Source organism: Ornithorhynchus anatinus, chromosome X4, assembly GCF_004115215.2.
Source record: "Ornithorhynchus anatinus isolate Pmale09 chromosome X4, mOrnAna1.pri.v4, whole genome shotgun sequence".
Taxonomy (NCBI): domain Eukaryota; kingdom Metazoa; phylum Chordata; class Mammalia; order Monotremata; family Ornithorhynchidae; genus Ornithorhynchus; species Ornithorhynchus anatinus.
Genome location: NC_041752.1, coordinates 4,887,028 through 4,912,941, shown reverse-complemented (window position 1 = coordinate 4,912,941; position 25,914 = coordinate 4,887,028). Strand labels below are relative to the sequence as shown.

Sequence of the window (25,914 nt, the reverse complement as noted above, 5' to 3'; positions counted from 1 at the left end):
CCCTCTATCTCTTTCTCTCTCTGTGTGCCCTTGTCTTGGGTCAACTCAGAAGGCCGGGGGGCATTGCGGGGGTACCCAGAGGGAGGCCTCAGGGAGGAGAAGACGGAGGCGGTCGATTCCTGCTTCTCTGGTTGGGGACGGAGGCCGGGGAGCTCCGTCACCGTACAAATAACACTCACTGAGCTCTCCGCTCCACCCAGGGCGACGTGTTTCATCAATACTATTACCACTATGCTCCAAACACTCGGCTAAGCACTGGGGGCGGTACACTATAATCAGACCCAGTCCCGGTCCATGTGGGACTTGCAGTTTAAAGGGATGGGAGATGGGATCGAATCCCCGTTTTTATGGTCAGGAGACTGAGGCCCAGAGATTCATTCATTCATTTAATCGTATTTAGTGAGTGCGTCCTCTGGGCAGAGCACTGTACTGAGCACTTGGGAGAGTACAAAAGCAGACAGACCCGTTCCCTGCCCACAGCGAGCTCACAGTCTAGAGGAGGAAACATACACTAATATATATAAACAAGTGAATAACTAAATTACAGATATATAGCGTGGCTCAGTGGAAAGAGCACGGGCTTGGGAGTCGGGGGTCATGGGTTCGAATTCCGGCCCTGCCACTTGTCAGCTGTGTGACTGTGGGCAAGTCACTTCACTTCTCTGTGCCTCAGTTACCTCATCTGTAAAATGGGGATGACGACTGTGAGCCTCACGTGGGTCAACCTGATTACCCTGTATCTACCCCAGCGCTTAGAACAGTGCTCTGCATATGGTAAGCGCTTAACAAATACCAACATTATTATATATACATGTGTGTTGACTCGTCCAAGGTCACCCAGCAGGCCAGTGGCAGAGTCGGATTAGAACCCAGGCGCTCTGTCTCCTGGACCTGGACTCCTTCTACTAGTCAGTCAGTCAATGGTATTTATTGAGCGCTTACTGTGAGCAGAGCACTGTACTAAATGCTAGGGGGAGTACAATAGAACACTAAGCAGACAAATGTCCCGCTCACAGCGGGTTTATAGTCTAGATAGGGAGACAGACATTAATACGTTCCCACTGGGCCACGCTGACTCAGTTCTGCCGGCCCCCTCCTGCCCACCACGTGCGGCCCGCCCACCCGGCTTCCTCCCACCCGCCGCCAGCCGGCCCCTGGCCCGGGGGTCTCCCGGCCCCCCCCCCCAGCCTTCCCGCCGGCCACTGCCAAAGTGATCCAGTGGGCGAGGCAGAGGGGAGACAGCTGGACGCCCCCCCCTCAGGAGCGGGGCTGGGGCCGGGCTCACGGATGGACGGACGTCAGGTGATCTCTGTCTTGGAAGCCCAATCCAAATGACCATTCATTCAGTCCGTCAATCGGATTTATTGAGCGCTTACTGTGTGCACAGCACTGTACTAAGCGCTTGGGAGAGTACTAATGTAAGCAGAGCACTGGACCGCTTGGGAGAGAACACCACCGTTACCAAACATGACGGCTGCTCTCAAGGAGCTCTACAATCCAGCGGGGGGTTACGGGCTTGGGAGACAGAGGACTTGGGTTCTAATCCCGGCCTTGCCAATTCATTCATTCATTCATTCAATTGTATTCACAGAGCACTTACTGGGTGCAGAGCACTGTATTAAGCACTTATCCTGTCTTGCCTTATGCCGTCGGGCCGTCTCCGACCCACAGCGACTCCATGGACACGTCCCTCCCGGAACGCCCCACCTTCCACCTGCAATCGTTCCGGTAGTGTAATCATAGATTTTTCTTGATAAAAATCCGTAAGCGATTGACCACTGCCTTCTTCCGCGCTGTAAACTTTAGTCTCCGCCCTCTACCCTCTCCCATGCCGCTGCTGCCCAGCACAGGTGAGTTCTGACTTGTAGCAGATGACTTTCCACTCGCTAGCTATCAGCCAAGCTAGGAATGGACTGGGTAGGCCTCTGCTGGACTCTCCCTCCCGTAGCCGAGACCGGTAGAGGACTGGAAACTCTCCGGGTGCCATCTTGAGAGGTGGGGGTTAAGCGCTTGGGAGAGTACAATATAACAATAAACAGACGCTTTGCCCGCTCCCAACAAGCTTCCAGTCTACAGTCAATTGCTAGCTGTGTGACCTTGGACAAATCTCTTAACTTCTCTGTGCCTCAGTTTCCTCGACTGCAAAATGGGGATTCAATACCTGTTCTCCCTCCCACTTAAGACAATGGCCCCATGTGGGATGGGGACTATGTCTGACTTAAAGGGTTTGTTACTATCCCAGTGCTTCCAACAGTGTTCGGCACCCAGCTCTTAACTCATTCATTCATTCGGTCGTATTTATTGAGAGCTTACTGTGTGCAGAGCACTGTACTAGGCGCTTGGGAAAGTACAATACAATAATAAACAGTGATACTCCCTGCCCACAACAAGTTTACAGTCTGGGGGGCGTGACAGACATAAATACAAATAAAGAAAACTACAGAAAAATACAGAACGCTTCACGAATTCGCATGTCATGAAACAGACAACGAATGTAAAATAAATTACAGACGGGAAAAAGGAAAGCACGGAAAGACGGATATTGGATGAGTGCATAAACGGTAGAGCACGTAACTCGGCTGGTACAGAATCTCGGCCAGAACGGGCCGAGAAACACGGCTGCCAATCAGCTGAGACACTGGGAATTTATTTATTTCTTTATATTAATGTCCGTCTCCCCCTCTGGATTGTAAGCTTGTTGTGGGCAGGGAATGTGTCCATTATATTGCGCTCTCCCATGCGCTTAGTCCAGTTTCTGGCACACAGTTAGCGCTCCATAAATATGATTGAATGAATGGAAGAGCATCTTCTCACCTGGCCCAGGTGTGCCCATGTCGGCCTCCAGCACCTCCGCCCCGCTTTCGGGCAGCACTTACCCCGGTGAGGTGCCCGCCTCTGATATCCAGCCATGCCTCCTCGGGGCCCGGCCCCCTCCCTACCCGGCTCCGCCCTCCCTCCAGCCCGCTGCTGCCAGGGGTCCGGGAACCACCTCTGGTCTTCCGGATGGACGTTTCCTGTCAGTCAATCGCATTTATTGAGCGCTTACTGGGCGCAGAGTACTAAGTACGATATAACACCATAACAGACACGTTCCAAGCCCACAACAATCTTACAGGGAAGGCCCTCCTTTTTTTATGATATGTGTTAAGTGCTATGTGCCAGGCACTGTGGCTCAGTGGTAAGAGCCTGGGCTTGGGAGTCAGAGGTCATGGGTTCAAATCCCGGCTCCCTCACATGTCAGCTGTGTGACTTTGAGCAAGTCACTTCACTTCTCTGTGCCTCAGTTCCCTCATCTGTAAAATGGGGATTAAGACCGCGAGCCCCACGTGGGACAACCCAATGACCTCGTATCCACCCCAGCACTTAGAACAGTGCCTTAGCACATAGTAAGTGCTTAACAAATGCCAACATTATTATTATTATTATTACTAAGCACTGGGGTAAATACACGCTAACCAGGTTGGACACGGTCTGGGTCCCACATGGAACTCATCATCTTAATCCTCATTTTACAGATGAGGTCACTGAGGCCCAGAGAAGCGAAGTGACTTGCCCATGATCACCCAGTAGGCAACTGGTGGAACCAGGACTAAAACTCAGGTCCTTCTGACTCCCAGGCCCGGGCCCTTGCGCTGCTTTTTGGAATCTTTAGGGAAGGTGCAGGGGTCGGGGGGGGGGGACGGCCTCCTGAAACTTCGGGGAAGGTCGGAACGGGGCAGGCCGTCATGAACCTTGGGGAAAGGTGGTGACAGGGCAGGCCCTCCTGAACCTACAGGGAAGATGGTTGGCAGGGTAGGCCCTCCTGACCTTCAGGGAAGATGGTGGCAACGGGGCCGGGCGGACCAGGAACCGGGATGGATTTGCTCGAGGGAGAACAGAGGCGAGGAAAAGGCTGCCCGCTCGTCGGACGGGGAGCTGGACAGAGCCGGGTGGTCCCTGATTTTTGTTGCAGGGGAGGATTCCAGATGTTGGATGCCTGTGTGTGTTTTGGGGGGGGGGGGGTCCAGACGGTCCCATGCTTGCCAGGCCCCCTCCTCACCCTCCCGTGGCCCACCAGAAACAGCCGCCCCCCGCCGCTTCCTCCTGAGGGGGAAAACAGGCGTGACCGCAACTCCCTCAGTTGCCACGGCAACGGAGCGGCTGTTGTCATGGCAGTCGGTGGCGGCTCCCCGCTCCCTCCTGGCCCTGGCAAGTGGCTAGTCCCGCAACCTGGCTCTCCGAAAAGTCTCCCCAGAGCTCCCCATCTCTTGTATTGTACTTTCCCAAACGTTTAGTACAGTGCTCTGCGTGCAGTAAGCGCTCAATAATGCTACTGGTTGATTAATTGAAAGGCCTCAATCCGCTCTCTCCTTCCTATTCTTCCTCGCTCCTCCTCTCCCACTACATCCCAGCCCACACAGTTCGCTCCTCTAACACCAACCTACTCACTGTTCCTCGCTCTCACGTATTTTTTTGTAAATGGTAGGTGTTATGTGCTTTCCCATCGCCAGGCACTCTACTAAGCCCTGGGGTAGATACAAGAGACAGTCCCCGTCCCACCTGGGGCTCACAGTCTAACTAGGAGGGTGTAGGATCTAATCCCCATTTTACAGATGAGATAACTGAGGCACAGAGAAGTGAAATGACTCGCCTAAAGTCACACAGCAGACAAGTGGAGGAGCAGGGATCAGAATCCAGCTCCTCTGACTCCTAAACCAGTGCTTTCTATTCTAGGCCTAGCTGTTTCCCACCTCTGTCAGCACCGATCCCTCTTTGACTCCCTCCCTCCTGCCTGAAATAATAATAATAATAATAATCATAATGGTATTTGTTAAACGCTCACTACGTGCCGGGCACTGTACTCGGCGCCGGGGTGGATACAAGCAAACCCAGATGGACACATTCCCTGTCCCAGGTGGGACGCGTGGGCTCGATCCCCATTTTACGGATGAGGTCACGCAGCAGAGGCTCACAGTCTTAATCCCCATTTTACAGATGAGGGAACTGAGGCACAGAGAGGTAAAGTGACTGGCTCAAGGTCACAGAGCAGACAAGTGGCAGAGCCAGAATTAGAACACTGGGCCTCCTGACTCTCAGGCCCGTGCTCTATCCACTACGCATCTCCCTTTCCATCCGACCGTCCACCACTCTCCCCATCTTCAGAGCCCTTTGAGGGTCACGCCTCCTCCGGGAAGCCTTCCCTGACTAATCTCTCCAACTGAATTTCCTCCCTTCTGTGTCACCCCTTGAGCCCTCACCCCACCCAGCACTGAGGCCTGTAACTTTAAACTCGGTCGCCCCCCCCTTACCTGAAATTTATTTGTCTTCCACCCCCGCTAGCCTGGAAGCTCTTCGAGGGCAAAGATCACATCCCTAACCCCACTGTACTTAGCAATGATAATAATAATCGTGATATTTGTTCATTCACTCAGTCACTCGTATTTACCGGGCGCTTACTGTGTGCAGAGCACTGTACTAAGCGTTTGGGAAAGTACCATACGACGATAACCAGTGACCTTCCCTGCCCACGACGAGCTCACAGTCTAGAGGCGGGGAGACAGACATAAATATAAGTAAATAAAATGACAGATATGTACATAAGTGCTTGGGGGCTGGGAGCGGGGGGAGCAAAGAGAAAAATAAAACGACAGATATGTACATAATCTGTACATATCTTTGGGGCTGGGAGGGGGGAAGAGCAAAGGGAGCGCGGCAGGGCGACGCAGATGGGATTGGGAGATGAGGAAAAGTGGGCTTTAGTCTGGGAAGACCTCTGGGAGGAGATGTGCTTTGAAGTAGGGGGACGTGGTTAAGCGTTTACCATTCATTCAATTGTATTTACTGAGCGCTTACTGTGTGCGGGCACTGCTCTAAGCGCTGGGGAGAGGACGTTAGAGCAATAAAATGCCACATTCCCCAAGTGCCAAGCACCATAGTATGAACTGGGGTGGATACAAGCAAATCAGGTTGGACACAGTCCCTGTCCTACATGGGGGTCACAGTCTCAATCTCCATTTTACAGTGCTCGGCACACGGTAAGCGCTCAGTAGATGCCATCGATCGACCGCTCCTCTAACGCCAACCTACTCACCGTACCTCGACCTCGTCTATCTCACCACCAACCCCTTGTCCACGTCCTCCCTCTGGCCCGGGTCGCCCTCCCCCTTCCTATTCGACACCAACCCTCTCCCGCTCTTCATGGCTTTCTTAAAATCCCGTAGCCTCCGAGGGACCTTCCCCGACTAGGCGCTCATTTCCCCTCCTCCCTCTCCCTTCTGCGTCACCTACACGCTCGGATCTGTCCCCTTTAAGCACCCGACAGCCACCCCACCCTCAATCCCACAGCACCTGCGAACATCTCCATCAGCTCACCTCCTCCAAGAGGCCTTCCCAGACTAAACCCCCCAACCTAAACCCGTGTCCGTGGGCAGATCGGCATTCTGAGCCCGGGGAGAGCCTGCAGCCGCATTTCTGACAACAAACAGCACGGCCTAGTTCACAGAGCCCAGACCTGGGAGTCAGAAGGACCTGGGTTCTAATCTCGCCTCTGCCACTTGTCCGCTGTGTGACTCTGGACGAGTCACTTCACTTCTCCGTGCCTCAATTACCTCACCTGTAAAACGGGGATCATGACTGTGAGCCCCACGTGAGAAAGGGACTGCGTCCAACCTGATCATCACGTATTTACCCCGGCGCTTAGAGCAGTGCTTGACACACAGCAAGCGCTTAACGGATTCTGTGACCGACGCCTCGGAACAGACCAGCGTCCTCAAGCCGAACCCGGTCCCCCTGGCATTCGTGCCCACGGGCGATGCCCATTCTCTTCCCCCGGGCCCCACCCCCGGCTACCAGATGGACCTTCTGTTTCCTTGGAAGCCGGAGAGGGGGGAGAAAGCAAGCAGCAGGAGAGGAAAGGGTTGGGCAAAAGGAAAAAGACAAGTAGTCTAACATGGGAAACTTCCCCTCGCCATCCTGTTAGCTAATCAGAGTTCACTTTGCCAGTTCATTCATTCATTCATTCAATAGTATTTATAGAGCGCTTACTATGTGCAGAGCACTGTACTAAGCGCTTGGAATGTACAAAGTTTAGCCTCCCTTGCTTCTGTACCCCGCTGACTCAATCCAGCCACCAGCCTCCTCCTCCCTGCCCTTCTCTGTTGGATTGTCCTCTCTCTCAAGTCTTCGGTTTGGTGCTCTGCACATAGTAAGCACTTAATAAATCCCACTGATACTATTAAATACCACTGTTTGATTGAGTCTTCCCCACGGCACAAGGTTGGAGCACGGCAACGGGCGGGAGGAAAAGGGCCCAGAGCCCTGGCCCCGGAGTCATGAGACCTTGGCTCTAATCCTTGCCTGCTGTGTGACCTTGGGTGAGTCACTGAACTTCTCTGGGCCTCATTTCCCTCACCTGTAATATGGGGATTTAACACCGTGAGCCCCATGTGGGATATGGACTGTGTCCAACCCGATTATCTTGGATCTACCCCAGCGCTTGACCCAGAGTGGAAAACGGGGATCGTGACGGTGAGCCCCACGCGGGACAGGGACTGTGTCCAACCCGATTTCCTTGTATAATAATAATAATGATGGCATGGTTGGGCGCTTACTATGTGCCGAGCATTGCTCTGAGCCCTGGATCCACCACAGCGCTTTGAACACTTCCCCCCCACCTTCAAAGCCCTACTGAGAGCTCACCTCCTCCAGGAGGCCTTCCCAGACTGAGCCTGCCTTTTCCTCTGCTCCTCCTCCCCTCCCCGTCGCCCCGACTCGCTCCCCCTGCTCTACCCCCCCTCCCTGCCCCACAGCACTTGTGGATATATGTACATATTTATTAGTCTATTTTATTAATGGTCCGTATATATCTATAATTCTATTTATTCATATTGATGCTATTGATGCCTGTCCACTTGTTTCGTTTTGTTGTCTGCCTCCCCCTTCTAGACCGTGAACCCGTAGGGTAGGGATGGTCTCTACCTGTTGCCAAATTGTACTTTCCAAGCGCTTAGTACAGTGCTCTGCACAGAGTAAGCGCTCGATAAATATGATTGAATAGTAAGCGTGTAACAAATGCTATCATCATTTTCCAGATGAGGTAACCGAGGCACAGAGAAGTGACTTGCCCACGGTCACGGGGCAGAGCCGGGATTTGAGGGGGAGATTAGAGGAAGATGAGAGGAAGAGAGGAAGGAGTCTGACCGGAGGCCTGGGCCGACATCAGACCCAGCGCGGCCGAGGTACGGAGAGGGACCGCAGCTTCCAACCGCGGGTCGGTCTGCATGTCCACGGGGGCAGCCGGTGGCTTGCAGCTGTCCGAGTAGGGGACCCCCCGCTCCCGGATCCTGCGCCCCGAAATCTTGGGAGAAGCAGCGTGGCCCCCTGGAAAGGGCCCGGGCCTGGGCGTCGGAGGATCTGGGTTCTCATCCTGGCTCCGCCACTTGCCTTGGGCATCTCGCTTTACTTCTCTGTACCTCAGTTTCCTCAACTGCAAAATGGGGATTAAATATCTGTTCTCCCACCTATTTAGACCGTGAGTCCCATGCGGGACAGGGACTGTATCCAACCTATTTAACTTGTACCTACCCCAGAGCTTAGACCATTCATTCATTCATTCATTCGTATTTATTGAGCGCTTACTGTGTGCAGACCACTGTTTTTAGTGCTTGGAGAGTACAATTTGGCAACGAATAGAGACAACCCTACCCAACAACGGGCTCACAGTCTAGAAGCGGGGAGACAGACAACAAAACAAAACAAGTAGACAGGCATTAATAGTGTCAATAGAAATCAATTGAATTGTAGATATATACACATCATTAATAAAATAAGCTGAATAATAAAATAATAAATAGGAGGCGCTTAACAGATACCATTTAAAAAAAACTGGGTGGGGGAACCTGGGCCCTCCACCCCCACCAAAGAGCTTTGCCCAAGGTTCCAAAGGACAGATCTGAATCTGCCTATAATAATAATAATAATGATGGTATTTGCTAAGCACTTACTATGTGCCAAGCACTGTTTTAAGCACTGGGGTAGATACAAGATGAGCAGGTTGTCTCTTGTGGGGTTTACAGTCTCAATCTCCATTTTACAGAGGAGGTAACTGAAGCACAGAGAAGTTCAGTGACTTGCCCAAGGTCACACAGCAGACAGTGGCAGAGCAGAGATTAGAACCCAGGTCCTTCTGACTCCCGAGCCCTAGCTCTTGCCACTAGGCCAAGGAACCTGAAGACAAGGTAGTGTCGCCCAATGGTAAAACCCCAGGGCTGGAAATCCGGAGGACCTGGGTTCTAATTCTGCTCCAACGCACGGGTTCTGGGTGACCTTGGCAGGTTGCTGAATCGTGCCTCAGTTTCCTCATCTGGAGAGAAGGTCCCCGCTCTCCCTCCCCCTCAGGCTGTGAGCCCTCGTGGGTCGGGGACAACGATAATAATAACAACAGCAATAATGGTAATACTTGTGAAGTGCTTACCGTGTGCCATCCACTGTGCTAAACACTTGGGGCAGCTCCCAGCTAATCAGTTTGGACACAGTCCCTGTCCCCCGTGGGATTCCCAATCTAAGTAGGAGGGAGTGGGATTTAATCCTCATTAAGTCTGATTTGATTACCTCGCTTCCACAGAGGAAGCGCTTAACCAACACCATCTTCGTTATTATCATTACGAAGTTTTCAGCCGCCAGCCGAGAGGCAGAGAGGAGCTTCCGCTAGCGGGGGCGGAGAGCACGGATCTGCCCCGGAGACCTCGTCTCCCCCAGCCCCTGCAGATTTTACAAGACAAACAACTTATTTATTGAAAGGACTATACGATTTACAAGCGAGCCTTGTCAAGCCCTGTTAGGTTGCCTCTCTGTCTCCTTCTTCTCTCTGCACAGTGCTCCATTATTCTCTTAAAGGTATATATATCGCCCAGAGAGGACCCCTCCGCCCCCACATCCCTCACCCCCCCCCGAACCCCGACCCCTACGCACGACTTCTGGCTCGGAGGAAGGGATGATTTCGGATTTAGATTTCGGACTTCTTCCCTCCCTTCTGCCCCGGCCTTCACGTCTCCGGGCCTCAGTTCCCTCCTCTGTAAAATGGGGATGAAGACAGGGAACCCCGTGTGGGACGGGGACTGTGTCCAACTTGCTTCACTTGTATCTGCCCCAGGGCTTGGGACGGTGCTCGGCACCCGGGAAGTGCTCAACAAGTACCATAATAATGATAATGACACGGAGGGAAAGACGTGAGGAAGTCAGGGGGTCCGCCACCGCCCGCCGGCTTCGACTCCGTCTCCCCGAGTCGGGGCGGGCAGGGGGCCGAGGCCCGGGCCTGGGCCTCGGCCAACGGAAGAGTTGGCACGGGCAGGCACCGAGAGAGATGCCGAGTCAGCGGCTCAACCTTGCGCTAGTCAGTGGCGGGGTGGGAACCGAGTCAGAGCCGCATCTTCCGTCCGCCCACGGGGAGAGAGCCGGACAGACGTCCGGGGGCCGGACGGGAGCGGGACCTCGCTGGGAGCCACTGACCCGAGGCTCAGCGGAAAGGGTCGCTCAGCCCCCAGCACATACGTGTACCCCTGTCATTTATTTATTCACTTATTTATGTATATTAATGTAGGTTTGCCCCTCTCGACTGTGAGCCCGTGGTGGGTAGGGAATGAGTCTGTTGCTGTATTGTCCTCTCCCAGCAGCTCAGTACAGTGCTTTGAACACAGTAAGCACTCAATAAACAAGATTGAATGAATGACTGAATGAATAATCGCTGCGGGCAGGGAATGGATCTGTTTATTGTTGTCTGTAATCACCCAATCGCTTTGCACACGGTAAGTGCTCAATCAATACGACTGAATGAATAATAATAGTAATATTAATAACTGTGCTATTTTTGAGCGCTTAGGATATAATAATAATAATTATGGTGCTTGCTAAGTGCCTACTATGTACCGAGCACTATTCTAAGCGCTGGGGTAGATACGAGGTAATGAGGTTGGATACAGTTCCTGTCCCACATGGGGCTCACGCTCTTAATCCCCAGTTTACAGATGAGGTCACCGAGATCCCGAGAAGTTGTGACTGGCCCGAGGTCACCCAGCGGGACATGCGGCGGAGCCGGGATTAGAACCCAGGTCCTTCCGACTCCCAGGCCCGGGCTCTGTCCACTACACCACGCCGCACTAGGCGACGGGGTAGATAAAAGGTAACCAGGTCCCACCTGGGGCTCAGTCTGATTAGGAGAGAGAAGAGGTACCGAGAAGAGGTAGAGAAGCAGCGTGGCTCGGTGGAAAGAGCCCAGGCTTGGGAGTCAGAGGTCATGGGTTCGAATCCCGCCTCTGCCACTTGTCAGCTGTGTGACTGCGGGCACGTCGCTTAAGTTCTCTGTGCCTCGGTTACCTCATCTGTAAAATGGGAGCCTCACGTGGGACAACCTCATCTACCACAGCGCTTAGAACAGTGCTCTGCACACAGTAAGCGCTTAAATACCAACATTATCATTATTATTATTAAACCTCATTTTGCAGAGGAGGGAACTGAGGCCCAAAGAAGAGAAGTGACTTGCCCGAAGTCACAAAGCAAGTAAGAAGGCTGACCTTTTCTCCGGGTTGAGGGGGCAGGTCAGGATTATAGATACGTACTTATATACGGCCTCGCAGGGTTGCACCTGGAGAGTTTCCAGTCCTCTACCGGTCTCGGCTACGGGACGGAGAGTCAAGCGGAGGCCTGTCCGTTCCATTCCTAGGTTGCCCAGTGGCTAGCGGGTGGCAGGCCACCTGCTACCAGTCAACACTTCCCCGTGCTGGGCAGCAGCGGCACGCGAGAGAGTCGAGGGTGAAAACTCGAGTTTACCGCGTGGAAGGAGGCGATGGTCAACCATTTCTGGATTTTGACCAAGAAAACTCTATGGATCCACTACGAGAACGATCGCAGGTGGAAGCAGGGAGTTCCGGGAGAGACGCATCCACGGCGTCGCTATGGGTCGGAGACGACTCGACGGCATAAGACAACGAACCGTTGTACTGCACCCTCCCAAACGCACCGTACGGTGCTCTGCAAACGCTAAGCGCTCGATAAATACGACCAAATGAATGAATGACCAAAGAGGTCATCACTTCTTTCTGGACCTCAGTTTCCCCATCTGCAAATCATCAGGCATCATTTTCCCCAACAAGCCTAGAAAAGGAGATGAGGAAGCAGATAGGTGTCCATTCAAATCCCCTTAGCTCGCTTTGGGCAGGGACTATGTCTACTAACTCTTTTGTATTCTTTCAAGCGCTCAGTACTGTGCTCTGCACTCACTAGACTGTAAGCTCCTTATGGACAGGGATCATGATAATAATAATTATGGTATTAAGCGCTTCTTATGTGCCGAGCACTGTTCTAAACACCCGGGTGGATACAAGCAAATCCGGTCGGACACGGTCCCTGCCCGACATGGGGCTCGCGCACTTAATCCCCATTTTACAGGTGAGGTAACTGAGGCCCTGTAAAGTGACTTGCCCAGGGTCACACAGAAGACAAATGCCAGGGCTGGGATCACGCCTACTAACTCCACTGTCCTCTCCCATGTGCTCAGTACAGTGCTCTGCATATACTAGACTGTAATAATAATAATAATGATGGTATTTGATAAGCGCTTACTATGTGTCAAGCACTGTTCTGAGCACTGGGAAAGATACAAGGTTATCAGGTTGTCCCACGTGGGGCTCACAGTCTTAATCCCCATTTGAGAGATGAGGTCACTGAGGCACAGAGAAGTTAAGTGACTTGCCCAAAATCACAACAGCTGGCAAGCGGCGGGGCCGGGATTAGAACTCACGACTCTGACTCCCAAGCCCGGCCTCTTTCTGTAACCTCCTCATGGGCAGGGATCGCACCTACTAACTCCCTTGTATTCGCCCAAGCGCTTTGGATAGCGCTCTGCACACAGTAAGCGCTCAATAAATGATTGATTGAAGGGGACACTGGTCCCACAGCACACCTCCAGAGCGAAAGGGAGAAATCCCGTCGCCTGCCAGGAAGACGGAGACAGGGACGTCTTTCCCCGCAAGAAATCATCTTCCGCCCCTTGCCCGGAGGAGTTATTTAGCTCTCCAACCCATGGGACTCATCAGCTGGCTTGGACTAAGTCCCCGGGCAGGCCCAGGACTACGTTAACGATGCAGAGAGGGCTGCGGCATCCTTCTCATCCTGCTGGGTGACCTTGGACAAATCACTTCACCTCTCTGGGCTCCAATCTGGTCCCATATTAAGTGGGGAGAAGATTCTCTCCCAAGTTATTTTCTGGCTTTCTGCCTCTAGCCCCGGAGCGGGTCGGACGGCAACTTCCTGGGAGGCTCCGCACAGAGCGCCCCTGCCTCGGTGCAGTCCAGGCGGTTCCGGGAAATTGACGCCTGGTCGGGTGGGCCCGGTTTTAGCAGTGTTTGAGGGGGGACCCCTGGTCATTGGGATGTGGCCAGGAGCGGGAAAGGCAGGGACTCTGGGGGGCTGTGGGAAGGCAGGAGTAGATGCTGAGGGAGGGGACAGGGCAGAGGGCAAAATCCTCCAACCTGCCTGGGATGCCAGGCAGTTGCCCCAGCCCAGTTCTAACCAGCTCCGACCCCGCGTGGCCTCTGAGGTCGGACGAGAAGGGGCCCGTTCAGGCTTGTATCATTCAACTCTATTTATTGAGCGCTTACTCTAAGCGGAGACCGTGTAGGGGATAGAGCCTGGGCCTGGGAGTCAGAAGGTCATAGGTTCTAATCCCAGCTCCGCCACTTGTCTGGAGTGTGACCTTGGGCTAGCCGCTTAATTTCTGTGGGCCTCTCTCTCCTCATCTGCAAAATGAGGATTAAGATTGTGAGCCTCTTGTGGGACAGGGACCGTGTTCAACCTGATTAGTTTCTTTGTACACCAGTGCTTAGTACAGTACCTGACACTTAATAAATACCATTAAAAAGGGGGGGGGGCCTTCCCCACAAAAACTTCACCTCTCTTAACTGTCACCTCCTCAGCCACCTAAATATACCATTATTGTGCTATTTTTTATGCATTATATACCAGGCAGTCTATTAGTGCCGGGTTACATACAAGATAATCAGGGCCCACATGGGGCTCACACTCTGAGGAGGACGAAAAACAGATACTGAATTCCCACAGAGGAGGTAACCGAGGCACCGGAATGACTCGCCCAAGGTCACACAGCAGTTAAGGGGCAGAGCTGGGATCGGAACCCAGATCCTCTTTCCACTCCACCGTGCTGCAGGGGGCTGCCCTTGTCCCGAGGTTCTAAGACCCCCATATTAATCCCTGGCTGGCAGAAGGGGGGGGGGGGGGAGGTCATTCCAGAACTAGGAAGGAGGCTGGCCCAGGTGACGTTCGGAGTGCTGGTGAGAGTGCCAGGGCATAGGGCAGGCCAAACTCGCCCCCGGTTAATCATAACGATGCCGTTGGGAGGTGCTTAGTAGGTGCCCAGCACTGTGCGAAGCGTTGGGGTTAAGCACAGCGAGCGCTTAACAAATACCCCAATTAGCATTATTATCAGAGCACAGAAACTGAGCGCCTGGGAGTGCCCAACCACGTCAACGGACACGATCTCCACCCTCAAGAAGCTGACAGTGGGTGCAGAGCACTGTGCTGACCTCTTGGGAGAGTCTAGTAGTTAGTGAACGTGATCGCCGACCTCAAGGAGCTGACGATCCACGGCGTGCGGAGCGCTGTGCTGAGCACTGGGGAGAGCCTAGTTGTCAGCGGACATGAAGTCTAGCTCTCAGAGAAGTCAAAGTCTTTTCAATCAAAACTGCTGGGGGTTGGGGGGGGGGGGGTCTCGGAGTCAGAGCCCGAGGCCGTAGCTACCCTCGGGTCTCGGGGAAGGGGAAGGGAGGAGACGCTGGGTCCCATGGGGTCCCAGAGTCTTCCCCCTGCTCCCCCAGTCTCTCCCCGAACCACGACAGCCGGACCAGAGCGAAAGAAGCACTTGTCTGGGCCAGGGCCACCGAGAGCCGGTGATCCGTGTCCGGAGAGAGGCTGGGCCCGCCCGGGGACCAGAAGGGGGGCAACACGATGGGGGAGGCTCTCCTATGGGACCCCCACGGCTTGGGGGTTCAGGAGCCGGGGCTGAGGAGACCCCAGCCGGGGATGGGATCCCGGGGGGGCCCGGACCAGCAGCGCCAGTGGTCGTGGCCGGGATGCGGGCAGAGAAACCCTGCCGCCTGCTCCGCCCGCCCCTCCCCGAAAGGAACGTGTCTCCGGAGGGCTTCCTTCTCCAATGGGGCCAGGGGGCTTCGAACCTCAATCGATCAATCAATGAACGCGTGCAGAGCCCCGACACTGTGCCAACCACTAATCCCTTTTCAGTGACATTCCTGGGGATCTGGAAAGCTGGATTCTAAGTGTCCCCTTCACCCTCACCCCTTGGCAATGGATGACTCAGTTTCTCCACCCTCCCTTGGAGAGGCGCTTCATTCCGGCGTGTGCGAGAGGGAGAGAACCCCTGCCTCCCACCCCCCTGGGCCCCCTGGGCTGTGACCCGGGGGGCAGCTCCGTGGGGGAGCACAGTTCGGAAGGAACGAGGTGTTTGTCAGGGGTCCTGAGAGAACAGGGATCACCAGCATGGCACAGAGACGGTGGTTAATAAGTCCATTCTGTCTCCGGGGCCCGCTCGTCCTCCGGGAAAGACCCGATCAGGACGGTGGAGGAAGGGAGCAGACTCTCCCTGCCCTGCCAAGGGTCCACCGGGGAGTTTGGGGGAGCTCCCACCTCAGAATGACGCAGCCTGGAGGAGGCCACCGCCCACCACAGGGAGGTAAGTGAGGGTGGGAGGAGGAAGAGGAGGCAGCAGTGAAAAACCTCTCCCTTACGCACACCACTCCCCTTCCCTGTTTCCTGCCTTCTGCCCAACATGAGCTCACCTGGCACCCAAGATTTTTTTCTTTTAATGGTATTCGTTAAGTGCTTACTATAGGCCAGACACAGTCCTATGCCCTGGGGGAGATAATAATAATTATTGTATTTGTTAAGCGCTTACTATGTGCCAGGCACAGTACTACGCACTGGGGGAGATAATAATAACGATAATAATAATAACCATGGTACGTAAGTGCTTACTACGTGCCAAGCACTGTTCTAAGCGCCGAGGCAGATACGAGGTAATCAGATTGTCCCACGTGGGCCTCACAGTCTTAATCCCCATTTTACAGAGGAGGGAACTGAGGCATAGAGAAGTGACTTGCCCAAGGTCACACAGCAGACGAGTGGCGGAGCCGGGATTAGAACCCACGTCTTCTGACTCCCAGGCCCGGGCTCTTGCCACTAAGCCATGCCGCTTCTCTAACAAGCTAATCAGATTGGACACAGTCCCTGTCCCACGTGGGGCTCAGAGTCTTCATGCCCATTTTACAGACGAGGTAACTGAGGCACAGAGAAGTTAATAATAATAACTGTGGTATTTGTTAAGCACTTACAACGTGCCAGGCACCGTTCTAAGCGCCGGGGTGGATATGAGGAAATCGGGTTGGACACAATCCCTGTCCCACGTGGGGCTCACAGCCTCAATCCCCATTTTCCAGATGAGGGAACCGAGGCCCAGAGAAGTGAAGTGACTCGCCCAGGGTCGCACAGCAGACAAGTGGCGGAGCCGGGATTAGAACCCACGACCTTCTGACTCTCAGGCCCGGGCTCTTTCCACCAGGCCGCTCTGGATCGCCTTCCACCCCGACACCTGACAGAAGGGGGTCCTCTCTGCCTAGAACCCTCCAAACCTGGGGATCCGGGCCCGAAGCCGGCTCCTCGGCCTCCAGCCTCCAGCCTGCAGCCGGGGGGGCGGTCCCCAAAGCCCCGGCAGTGCCACGACTGGGTTTGCCTCCAGAAGGATCCCGGCGGCGAGGCCACGTCTCAACTGGAGAAGGGTTTTGGGGGGGACGGGACGACGACGACGACACCGTGCATCACAGTTGTGACCCACATACGAGCTGGACAGCCTATTATTAGACACGTACGGATGGCCTGTCAGGACAGCGGGTTCGCAACCGAAGCTCGCCGCTGCCGGAACTGAGAAGGAAGCTCCGGCTCAGGGCCGGGGGAGGGGGCGGGTCCTGCGGGGAGGGGGCTCAGAGGGGAGAAGCGGGAGGGAATTGCCCTCTTCGCCCCCAAGATGGGCCGGACGGGGTACCTTTGGATTTCCAGAGACCCCCATTCCCCTGGGGGCCTGAATTTGGCACCAGTGACTTTCCTTAAGCAGGGCTGGGTGGGGCTGGTGCAGGCCAGGGTAGTCTTGGTCTGGGGAGAGGACCCCTTCCTTCCCCCCCGACCCGGAGCAGGGAGACCCCCAGGAGAAGTGACGGGGGGGGAGGGGGGGGACACGGACCCAGCATCCAGGCAGGAGCTGGAGGGCCCCCGCCCTGAGAGGGCTGGAGGAAAGGAGGGGAGGGAGGGAGGAAGAAAGAGAAGGGAAGGGAGAAAGAGAGGAAGAAAGGGAAGAAAGGAGGCGGGGAGGGAGAGGAGAGAGGTGAGGGAGGGAGGAAGATGACACCATTCCTATCCCGAGCTAGCCCCTTCACCCTGGAATTTGCCACCCTTGACAGGGCATGGGGAAGGGGGGTCACCGCCCCCCCAACCCCGACCCCCGTTCCCAACGGGAAGAGTCTCTAGAAGTGGGAGGGCGGGCCAGAGCTTAATAACCATCATAATAATAGCGATGGTATTTGTTAGGCGCTTACTATGTGCCGAGCACCGTTCTAACTATAACCATCGTGGTATTTATCAAGTACTTTCTACGTGCCAAACAACGTACCGAACACTGGGCCAGATACGAGATGAGCAGGTCGGACACAGACCCTGTCCCACACGGGGTTCACACGCTAAGGGCGGGGGAGAGAACAGGTACGGAATCCCCATTTTCCAGACGAGGCAACTGAGGCCCAGAGAAGCGCAGCGACTGGCCCAAGGTCATGGATTTCTCCTGGTTTTCCCACCGGGGCGTCCCAGTCTCCGGCAGGGGTGGCGAGGGGGGGGAACCCCGATCCCTCCCACTGGGTGCCCTCGATGCGCCTCCACGACGAGGGCGCTCCTCGACCGCTGACTCTGTGCCGACCGCTGCGCTAAGCGCTGGGCATGGTCGGATGGGACGGTCGGTGCCTGGCCGCCCCTCCCACCCCGGGTGATCGTCCCAGGATCGGCCCGTCCGACCGACCCCCCCCCCCCCCCCCCCCCGGGCCTGACCCCCGATTCTCCGAAGGTCCCCTGCCGCCAAGCTCCTGGCAGTCCCGGCTCCCCAACGCCCCTCTCACCTCACCCCCGCCCCCCCTAAAAATGCCTCCTCCACCCCCGGCCCACCCCCCAATCCTCATCCTCCCTCCACCTGCACGTCGGTCCCCCCTCCCGCCCCCTCCCGCGTCACCTTCTACCCCCAGCCAGCGCCCACCCCCACGTCCCGCCCTCCTCCATGCCGACCCCCGAGCCCCCCATCCCATCACCCTGCTCCGTCCCGCCCCCTCCCACGTCCCCTTCCCCCCAGCCCAGGCCGGGCCAGCCCGGCCCAGCCCGGCCCCCGCCGTGTCCCCGGTCCCGCAGGTTCGCCCCGTCGTCCTCCTCCAGCCCGCCCCCTCCCCGGTCACCTTCTCCCCCTCGGCCCCCATCGCCCTCCTCCGCCCCGGCCCCCGTCCGCCCCCGTCGCCCTCCCGCAGCGCCGCGGCCCCCGCAGGTGGCCCCCCTTCCCGTCCTCCGGCCGGGCCGGGCCCCGCTCACCGGGCTGCGCCGCTTCAGCGTCACGTTCTTCCAGAGCAGGAGATGCAGCTGGTGCAGGAAGCCCATGGCGGCGGCGGGGGCGGCGGGGGCGGCGACGGCGACGGCGGTGCGGCGGGTCCGGCGGGGGGCTCCGCCGGCCGGGGGTCCCCAGGGGAGGGGCGGTCACTGGTCACTCCGGCCTCCCCGTTGGGCCCCGGGGCTCCGCCTCGGCGACATCGTCCGGCCCGGCCCCGGCCCGACCCGCACGGGGGGTCCGCTCGGCACCGGGGTCCGGCCGGGGCGGGGGAAGGCGGGGGAAGGCGGAGGCTGGGCGGGCGGGCGGGGGCCGGGGAGGGGGAGGGGGAGGGGAGGGGGGCGGGGCCGGGGGGCGGGGCCCGGCCCCTCGGCGTCTCCGATTGGACCGTCCGGCCCAGCCCGACACGCCCCCTCTTAAAGGCGGCGCGGGCGCCGCCGGAGGGAGGCAAGCCGGGGCCCCTTTCATTCATTCAATAGTATTTATTGAGCGCTCACTCATAATAATGTTGGTCTTTGTTAAGCGCTTACTATGTGCCGAGCACTGTTCTAAACGCTGGGGGAGACACGGGGGAAATCAGGTTGTCCCACGGGGGGGGCTCACAGTCTGCATCCCCATTTTACAGAGGAGGGAACTGAGGCACCGAGAAGCTAAGGGACTCGCCCACGGTCACCCAGCTGACAAGTGACCGAGCCGGGATTCGAACCCATGACCTCTGACTCCAAAGCCCGGGCTCTTTCCCCTGAGCCACGCTGCTTCTCTATGTGCAGAGCACTGGACTGAGCGCTTGGAATGAACAAGTCGGCAACAGATAGAGACGGTCCCTGCCGTTGGACGGGAGCACGGTCTGATCGGGGGAGACGGACAGACGAGAACGGTGGCAAAAAATAGAGTCCAGGGGAAGAACAGCTCGTAAAAACAATGGCAACTAAGCGGGGCCGCTCGCACCTTCCACCCCCCTCTCACCCAAGTGGAAATGGCGCGCACTCAATTTCCTCGGGACTCACAGATCGGGAGTCTGTGACTTAGCGGGACTCCGGGGCCGGAGGCCGGGCTTGGGAGTCAGAAGTGGTGGGGTCGAATCCCGCCTCCTCCGCTTGTGATGATGATGATGTTGGTATTTGTTAAGCGCTTACTATGTGCAGAGCACCGTTCTAAGCGCTGGGGTAGACACAGGGGAATCAGGTTGTCCCGCGTGGGGCTCACAGTCTGCATCCCCATTTTACAGGTGAGGTAACTGAGGCACAGAGAAGTGAAGTGACTCGCCCACAGTCACGCAGCTGACAAGTGGCCGAGCTGGGATTCAAACCCATGACCTTTGACTCCAAAGCCCGTGCTCTTTCCACTCAGCTGGGTGACCGTGGGCGAGTCACTTCTCTTACCTCCTCTGGAAAGTGGGCCTCACATGGGACGACCTGGTGATCCTGTATGGCCCCCAGCGCTTAGAACAGTGCTCGGCACAGAGGAAGCGCTTAACGGATACCAACACGATTATTACTTCTCCACCGGGCGACCTCGGGCAGGCCGCTTCCCTTCTCTGGGCCTCGGTGACCTCATCTGGAAAATGGGGATGAAGAGCGGGAGCCCCAAAGTGGGACAACCTGATAAGCTTGGATCACCCCCAGCGCTAAGAACAGATACCCTCATCATTATTATTATTAGTATCCGGAGACCAGCTCGGGGCACCCAGCGGGCCGGGATCGCTGCAGCCCCATTCAATCGTATTTATTGAGCACTTACTGTGTGCAGAGCATTGGACTGAGCGCTCGGGAGAGGACAAGGCAACAATAAACAGACGCATTCCCTGCCCACAGTGAGCTGACGGTCTAGGGGGAGGAGACGGACATCGATACAAATAAATACAGCGACAGAGATGGACCTAAGCCGTGTGGGGCTGGGAGGGGGGAAGAGGAAAAGGAGCAAGTCAGGGCAAGAGCAAGTCAGGGCGATGCGGAAGGGATTGGGAGATGAGGGAAAGTAGGGCTTAATCTAGGAAGGCCTCTTGGAGGAGATGGGCCTTCAATAACCCCTTGAAGGGAGGGAAAGTGACAGATTGGAGGATGGAGGGCGTTCCAGGCCAGAGGCAGGTCATTCATTCAGTTGTATTTATTGAGCGCTTACTGGGTGCATAGCACTGTACTAAGCACTTGGAAAGTACAATTCAGCAATAGAGACAATCCCCGCCCACAACGGGCTCACAGTCTAGAAAGGGAGAGGCAGACATCGAAACAAACAGGCATCAGTAGCATCATTATGAATAAAAATATATGTATATACACATCATCAATAGAAATAAAAAGAATTATAACTATAAATATGTACATATAGACACAAGTGCTGTGGGGCGGGGAGGGGGTAGAGTAGAGGGAGGGAGTCGGGGCGATGGGAAGGGGAGGGGGAGCAGAGGAAAAGGGGGGTTTAATCCGGGAAGGCCTCCTGGAGGAGGTGAGCCCTCAGGAGGGTTTTGAAGGGCGGAGAAGTGTGCCGGTTTGGTGGATGTGAGGAAGGAAGGCGTTCCGGGCCAGAGGTAGGACGCGGGCCAGGGGTCGACGGCGGGACGGGCGAGAACGAGGCCCGGTGAGGAGGTGAGCGGCGGCAGGGGAGCGGAGCGCCCGGGCTGGGATGGAGAAGGAGAGAAGGGAGGCGAGGTAAGAAGGGGCAAGGGGATGGACGGCTTTGAAGCCAAGAGTAAGGAGTTTTTGCTTGATACAAAGGTTGATGGGCAACCACTGGAGATTTTGGAGGAGGAAGGTGACATGCCCGGGGTGTTTCTGCAGAAAGAGAATCCGGGCAGCGGAGTGAAATATCGACTGAAGCAGGGAGAGACAGGAAGTTGGGAGGTCAGTAAGGAGGCTGATGCGGTAACCCAGGTGGGATAGGATGAATGATTGTCTGAACATTGTAGCAGTTTGGATGCTCATTCTCAGTCTCTTTCGCTGGCTCCTCCTCTGGCTCCCACCATCTTAACTGTGGGGGTCCCTCAAGGCTCGGTTCTGGGTCCCCTTCTATTCTCCGTCTCCATCTACTTCCTGAGAGAACTCATTCGCTCCCGGGGCTTCGGCTACCATCTCTGTGCGGATGATTCCCAAATCTCCATCTCCAGCCCTGATCTCCCTCTTTCTCTGCAGTCTTGCTTTTCCTCCTGCCTTCAGGACATTTCTACTTGGATGTCCCACCAACACCTCAAGCTTAATATGTCCAAAATATTCCCACCCAAACCCTGTCCTCTCCTTGACTTTCCCACCACTTGCGACGGCACCACCATCCTTCCCGTCTCACAAGCCTGTAACCTTGGTGTTACCCTCGACTTATATCTCTCATTCGACCCACATATTCAATCTGCCACCAAATCCTGTGGGTTCAGGCTTCACAACATTGCTAAAATCCACCCTTTCCTCTCCATCCAAATTGCTACCATGTTAATCCAAGCACTTTATCCATTCCCACCTTGATTTCCGTATCAATCAGTCAGTGGTATTTACTGGGCGCTTACTCTGGGCAGAGCACTGTACTCTTGAGAGAGTACGATACAACCGAATGAGCAGACCTGTTCCCTGCCAGCCTTCTCGCTGACCTCCCTGCCTCTTGTCTCTCCCCATTTCAGTCCATACTTCACTCTGCTGCCCCGGTCATTTTTCTACACAAACGCTCAGTTGATGTTTTCCCACTCCTCCCCATCCCCATCTGCATCAAACAGAAACTTCTTACCACCAGCTTTAAAGCACTCAATCATTTTGCCCGCTCTTACCTTACTTCCTAGATTTCCTACGACAACCCAGCCCGCACGCTTTGCTCTTCCAATACCAACCTACCAACAGTAGCTTGATCTCGTTATCTCGCCGGCCACCTCTCACCTACATCCTGCCTCTTGTCTGGAACGCTCTTCCTCTTCATATCTGACAGACCATCAATATTCCCACCTTCAAAACCTTATTGAAAACACATCTCTTCCAAGAGGCCTTCCCCAACCTTCGACTCCTCTTCTCCCACTCTCTTCTGGGTGCTTCCATGGCTTCAGCTGCCATCTCTATGGGGATGATTCCCCAATCTCCATCCCCAGCCTCGATCTCGCTCTTTCTCTGCCGTCTTGCTCATGTACTTATGTATATGTGCATTTGTGTATGTATCACTGTAATTTATTTATTTTAATGTCCGCCTCCCCCTCTTGATTGTAAGCTCAGTGGGGGGAGGGAACAGGCTTAACTATTCTGTTATAATGTACTCTCCCAAATGCTTGATATAGTGTTCTGCACAGTGTAAGGCCTTAACAAATACAACCGATTGATTGATTGATCGATTGATTCCAGGCCAGAGGCGGGATGTGGACGAGAGGTTGGCGGCGAGGTAGACGAGATGGAGGTACAGTGAGCAGGTTGGGATAAGAGGAATGAAGTGCGTGGGCTGGGTTGCAGAAGGAGAGCAGCGAGCTGAGATAGGAGGGATCAAGGTGATCGAGTACTTTAAAGCTGATTGTGAGGACTTTCGATTTTGCGTGAAGGTGGGCGCTCAATAAATTGTATTGAGCAGACTTTGAAGAGGCAACGGGTCAGAAAGAGAAGCAGTGTTGTCTAGAAGAAAGAGTCCAGGCCCGGAAATCAGAGGTCCCGGCTCCACCGCTTGTCTGCTGTGTGACCTTGGGCAGTCGCTTGACTTCTCTAGTCAATCAATTGTACTTAGCGAGCGCTTACTATGTGCAGAGCACTGTACTAAGCACTTGGGAGTGTACAATACAGTGGAGTGTTCCCTGCCCCCAATGAGCTTACAGTCTAAAAAAGGAAAGACAGGGACGTTAATGTAAATAAATAAATTGCCGAAATAAGTGCTGTGGGGCTGAGGGAGGGGTGACTAAAGCATGCAAATCCAAATGAAAGGGTGATACAGAAGGGAGTGGGAGAAGAAGAGATGAGGCTTTAGTCAGGGAAGGCCTCTTGGAGGAGATGGGCCTTCAATAAGGCTTTGAAGTCGGGGACAGCGATTATCTGTCTGACATGAAGAGGGAGGGTATTCCAGGCCGGAGGTAAGATGTGAGCGAGAGGTCGGTGGTGAGATAGATGAGATCGAGGTACGGTGAGTAGGTTGGCATTAGAGAAGAGACGTGCGTGGGCTGGGTTGTAGTAGGAAATCAGGGAGGTAAGCTAGGAGGGGGTGAAGCGACTGAGTGCTTTAAAGTCTACGGTTAGGAGTTTCTGAGGTGGATGGGTAACCCCCGGAGGTTCTTGAGGAGGGGGGAAACATGGACTGAATGATTCGGTAGAAAAACGATCCGGGCAGCGGAGTGGACTGGACTGGAGTGGGGAAAGACAGGAGGCCGGGAGGTCAGCGAGGAGGCTGCTGCGGTAATCAAGGCCAGAGAGGATGAGTGCTTGGATTAACATGGTAGCATTTGGGATGGAGAGTAAAAGGTGGATTTTAGTGACGTGGTGAATGTTTAACAGACAAGGATTTGGTGACAGATTGAATATGTGGGTTGAATGAGAGAGATGAGTCGAGTATAATGCCAAGGTTACGGGCTGGTGATGCTATCTATAGCGAGGGAAAAGATAGGAGTAGGCTAGCATTTGGGTGGAAAGCTGAGGAGTTCTGTTTTGGACAGTTATCTCTTCCGTAAAATAGGGATTAAGACCATTAGTCCCACTTGGGATACTGACCGCGTCCAACCTGATTACTCGTGTCTTCCCCAGTGCTTAGTACAGTGCCTGGCACATAGTAAGAACTTCACAGATACCAATTAAAATAAAAAGACCTCATCTAGGGGTGTGTGATCCACACTCAGAAAGTCTTAGCGCTTTTCATATGGGCTACACTCAGGGCTTTCAAAGACAGTTTTGCAGCCATTCCAGCAGACCCCAGGTTGGTCTGCGAAGCCCCATCGGGTTGGAGGATCTGCTCAGGAATCCAAGAATTCCGATGCCAGCGAAAGACCCTTTTCTATTATTACTATTATGATGGATACTAATTAAAAAATGATAATACCTGTGGTATTTTGTAAGCACTTACTATAGGCCGAGCACCGTACTAAATGCTGGGTAGATACAAGATAATCCGGTTGGACAGGGACCCTGTCTCACACAGGGCTAAAAGTCTAAGTAATAATACTTTAATAATAACAATTATGGTATTTGTTAAGCGCTTACTATGTGCCAAGCACTGTACTGAATGCTGGGTAGATACAAGATGATTGGGTTAGGTAGGGTCCCTGTCGCACACAGAGCTGAAAGTCTGAGTAATAATAATAATAATGGCATTTGTTATGCGTTTACTATTCAATAGTATTTTCATTCAGTAGTTTTTATTGACCGCTTACTATGTGCAGAGCACTGTTCTAAGCACTGGGTAGATACAAGATGATCAGTTGTAATAATTATAATAATAATAATGTTGGTATTTGTTAAGCGCTTACTATGTGCAGAGCACTGTTCTAAGCGCTGGGGTAGACACAGGGGAATCAGGTTGTCCCACGTGGGGCTCACAGTCTTCATCCCCATTTTACAGATGAGGTCACTGAGGCACAGAGATGTTAAGTGACTCACCCAAAGTCACACAGCAGACAAGCGGCAGAGCCGGGATTAGAACCCACGTCCTCTGGCTCCCGAAGCCCGGGCTCTTTCCACTAAGCCAGGCAGTAGTAGGGAGAAGAAGTATTGAATTCCTCTTTTGCAGATGCGGGAACTGAGGCACTGAGAAGTAAAACGATTTCCCAAGGTTACACAGCGGACAAGTGGCGGAGAAGAGATTAGAACCCAGGTCTCCTGACTCCCAGCCCCGTGCTTTTTCCATTCTGCTGCACCAGTGCGTAATTCCTAGCTCATTGTGAGCCTGGACTGAATGCTCTGCTTTCCAAAAATTTCACCTTGGGGGTGGGAAAGATGCGCTTTCTCACTACTGCAAGAATCATCTGTGGTTTAGGCCTTTTGTTTTGGGTCTTGAGAAATTCTTTGAGAACAGCAGCTTTGCAAAGGTCAGGGCTATCAAAGAATGAGTGGGAACTACTTACTACCCATGCTTTGTTAGTTTTACTACTACTAATAATAATGTTGGTATTTGTTAAGCGCTTACTATGTGCCAAGCACTGTCCTAAGCGCTGAGGTAGCAACAAGAAACAGCGTGGCTCAGTGAAAAGAGCGCGGGCTTGGGAGTCAGAGATCAAGGGTTCTAATCCCCGCTCTGCCGCTAGTCAGCTGTGTGACCTTGAGCAAGTCACTTAACTTCTCTGTGCCTCAGTTACC

General features: G+C 54.5%; 1 protein-coding gene and 1 non-coding gene across 5 annotated transcripts in view; both read right to left on the bottom strand.

Annotated features, from left to right (window-relative positions):
- The window catches only part of ABCA2 (ATP binding cassette subfamily A member 2), a 67,712-nt gene extending 48,942 nt beyond the window's left edge, over positions 1-18,770 (bottom strand). For all 4 annotated transcript variants that reach the window (XM_029054249.2, XM_029054251.2, XM_029054250.2 and 1 more), the window contains exon 1: positions 18,676-18,770. In XM_029054249.2, the coding sequence (XP_028910082.1) occupies positions 18,676-18,741 (66 nt within the window). In that variant the 5' untranslated portion in view covers positions 18,742-18,770. The remainder of the gene's footprint in view (positions 1-18,675) is intronic.
- LOC114807850 lies at positions 1,861-1,998 on the bottom strand. Its single transcript, XR_003755889.1, has one exon. It is a non-coding gene; the product is annotated as a small nucleolar RNA SNORA7 (small nucleolar RNA).
- Positions 18,771-25,914: the final 7,144 nt, after the last annotated feature.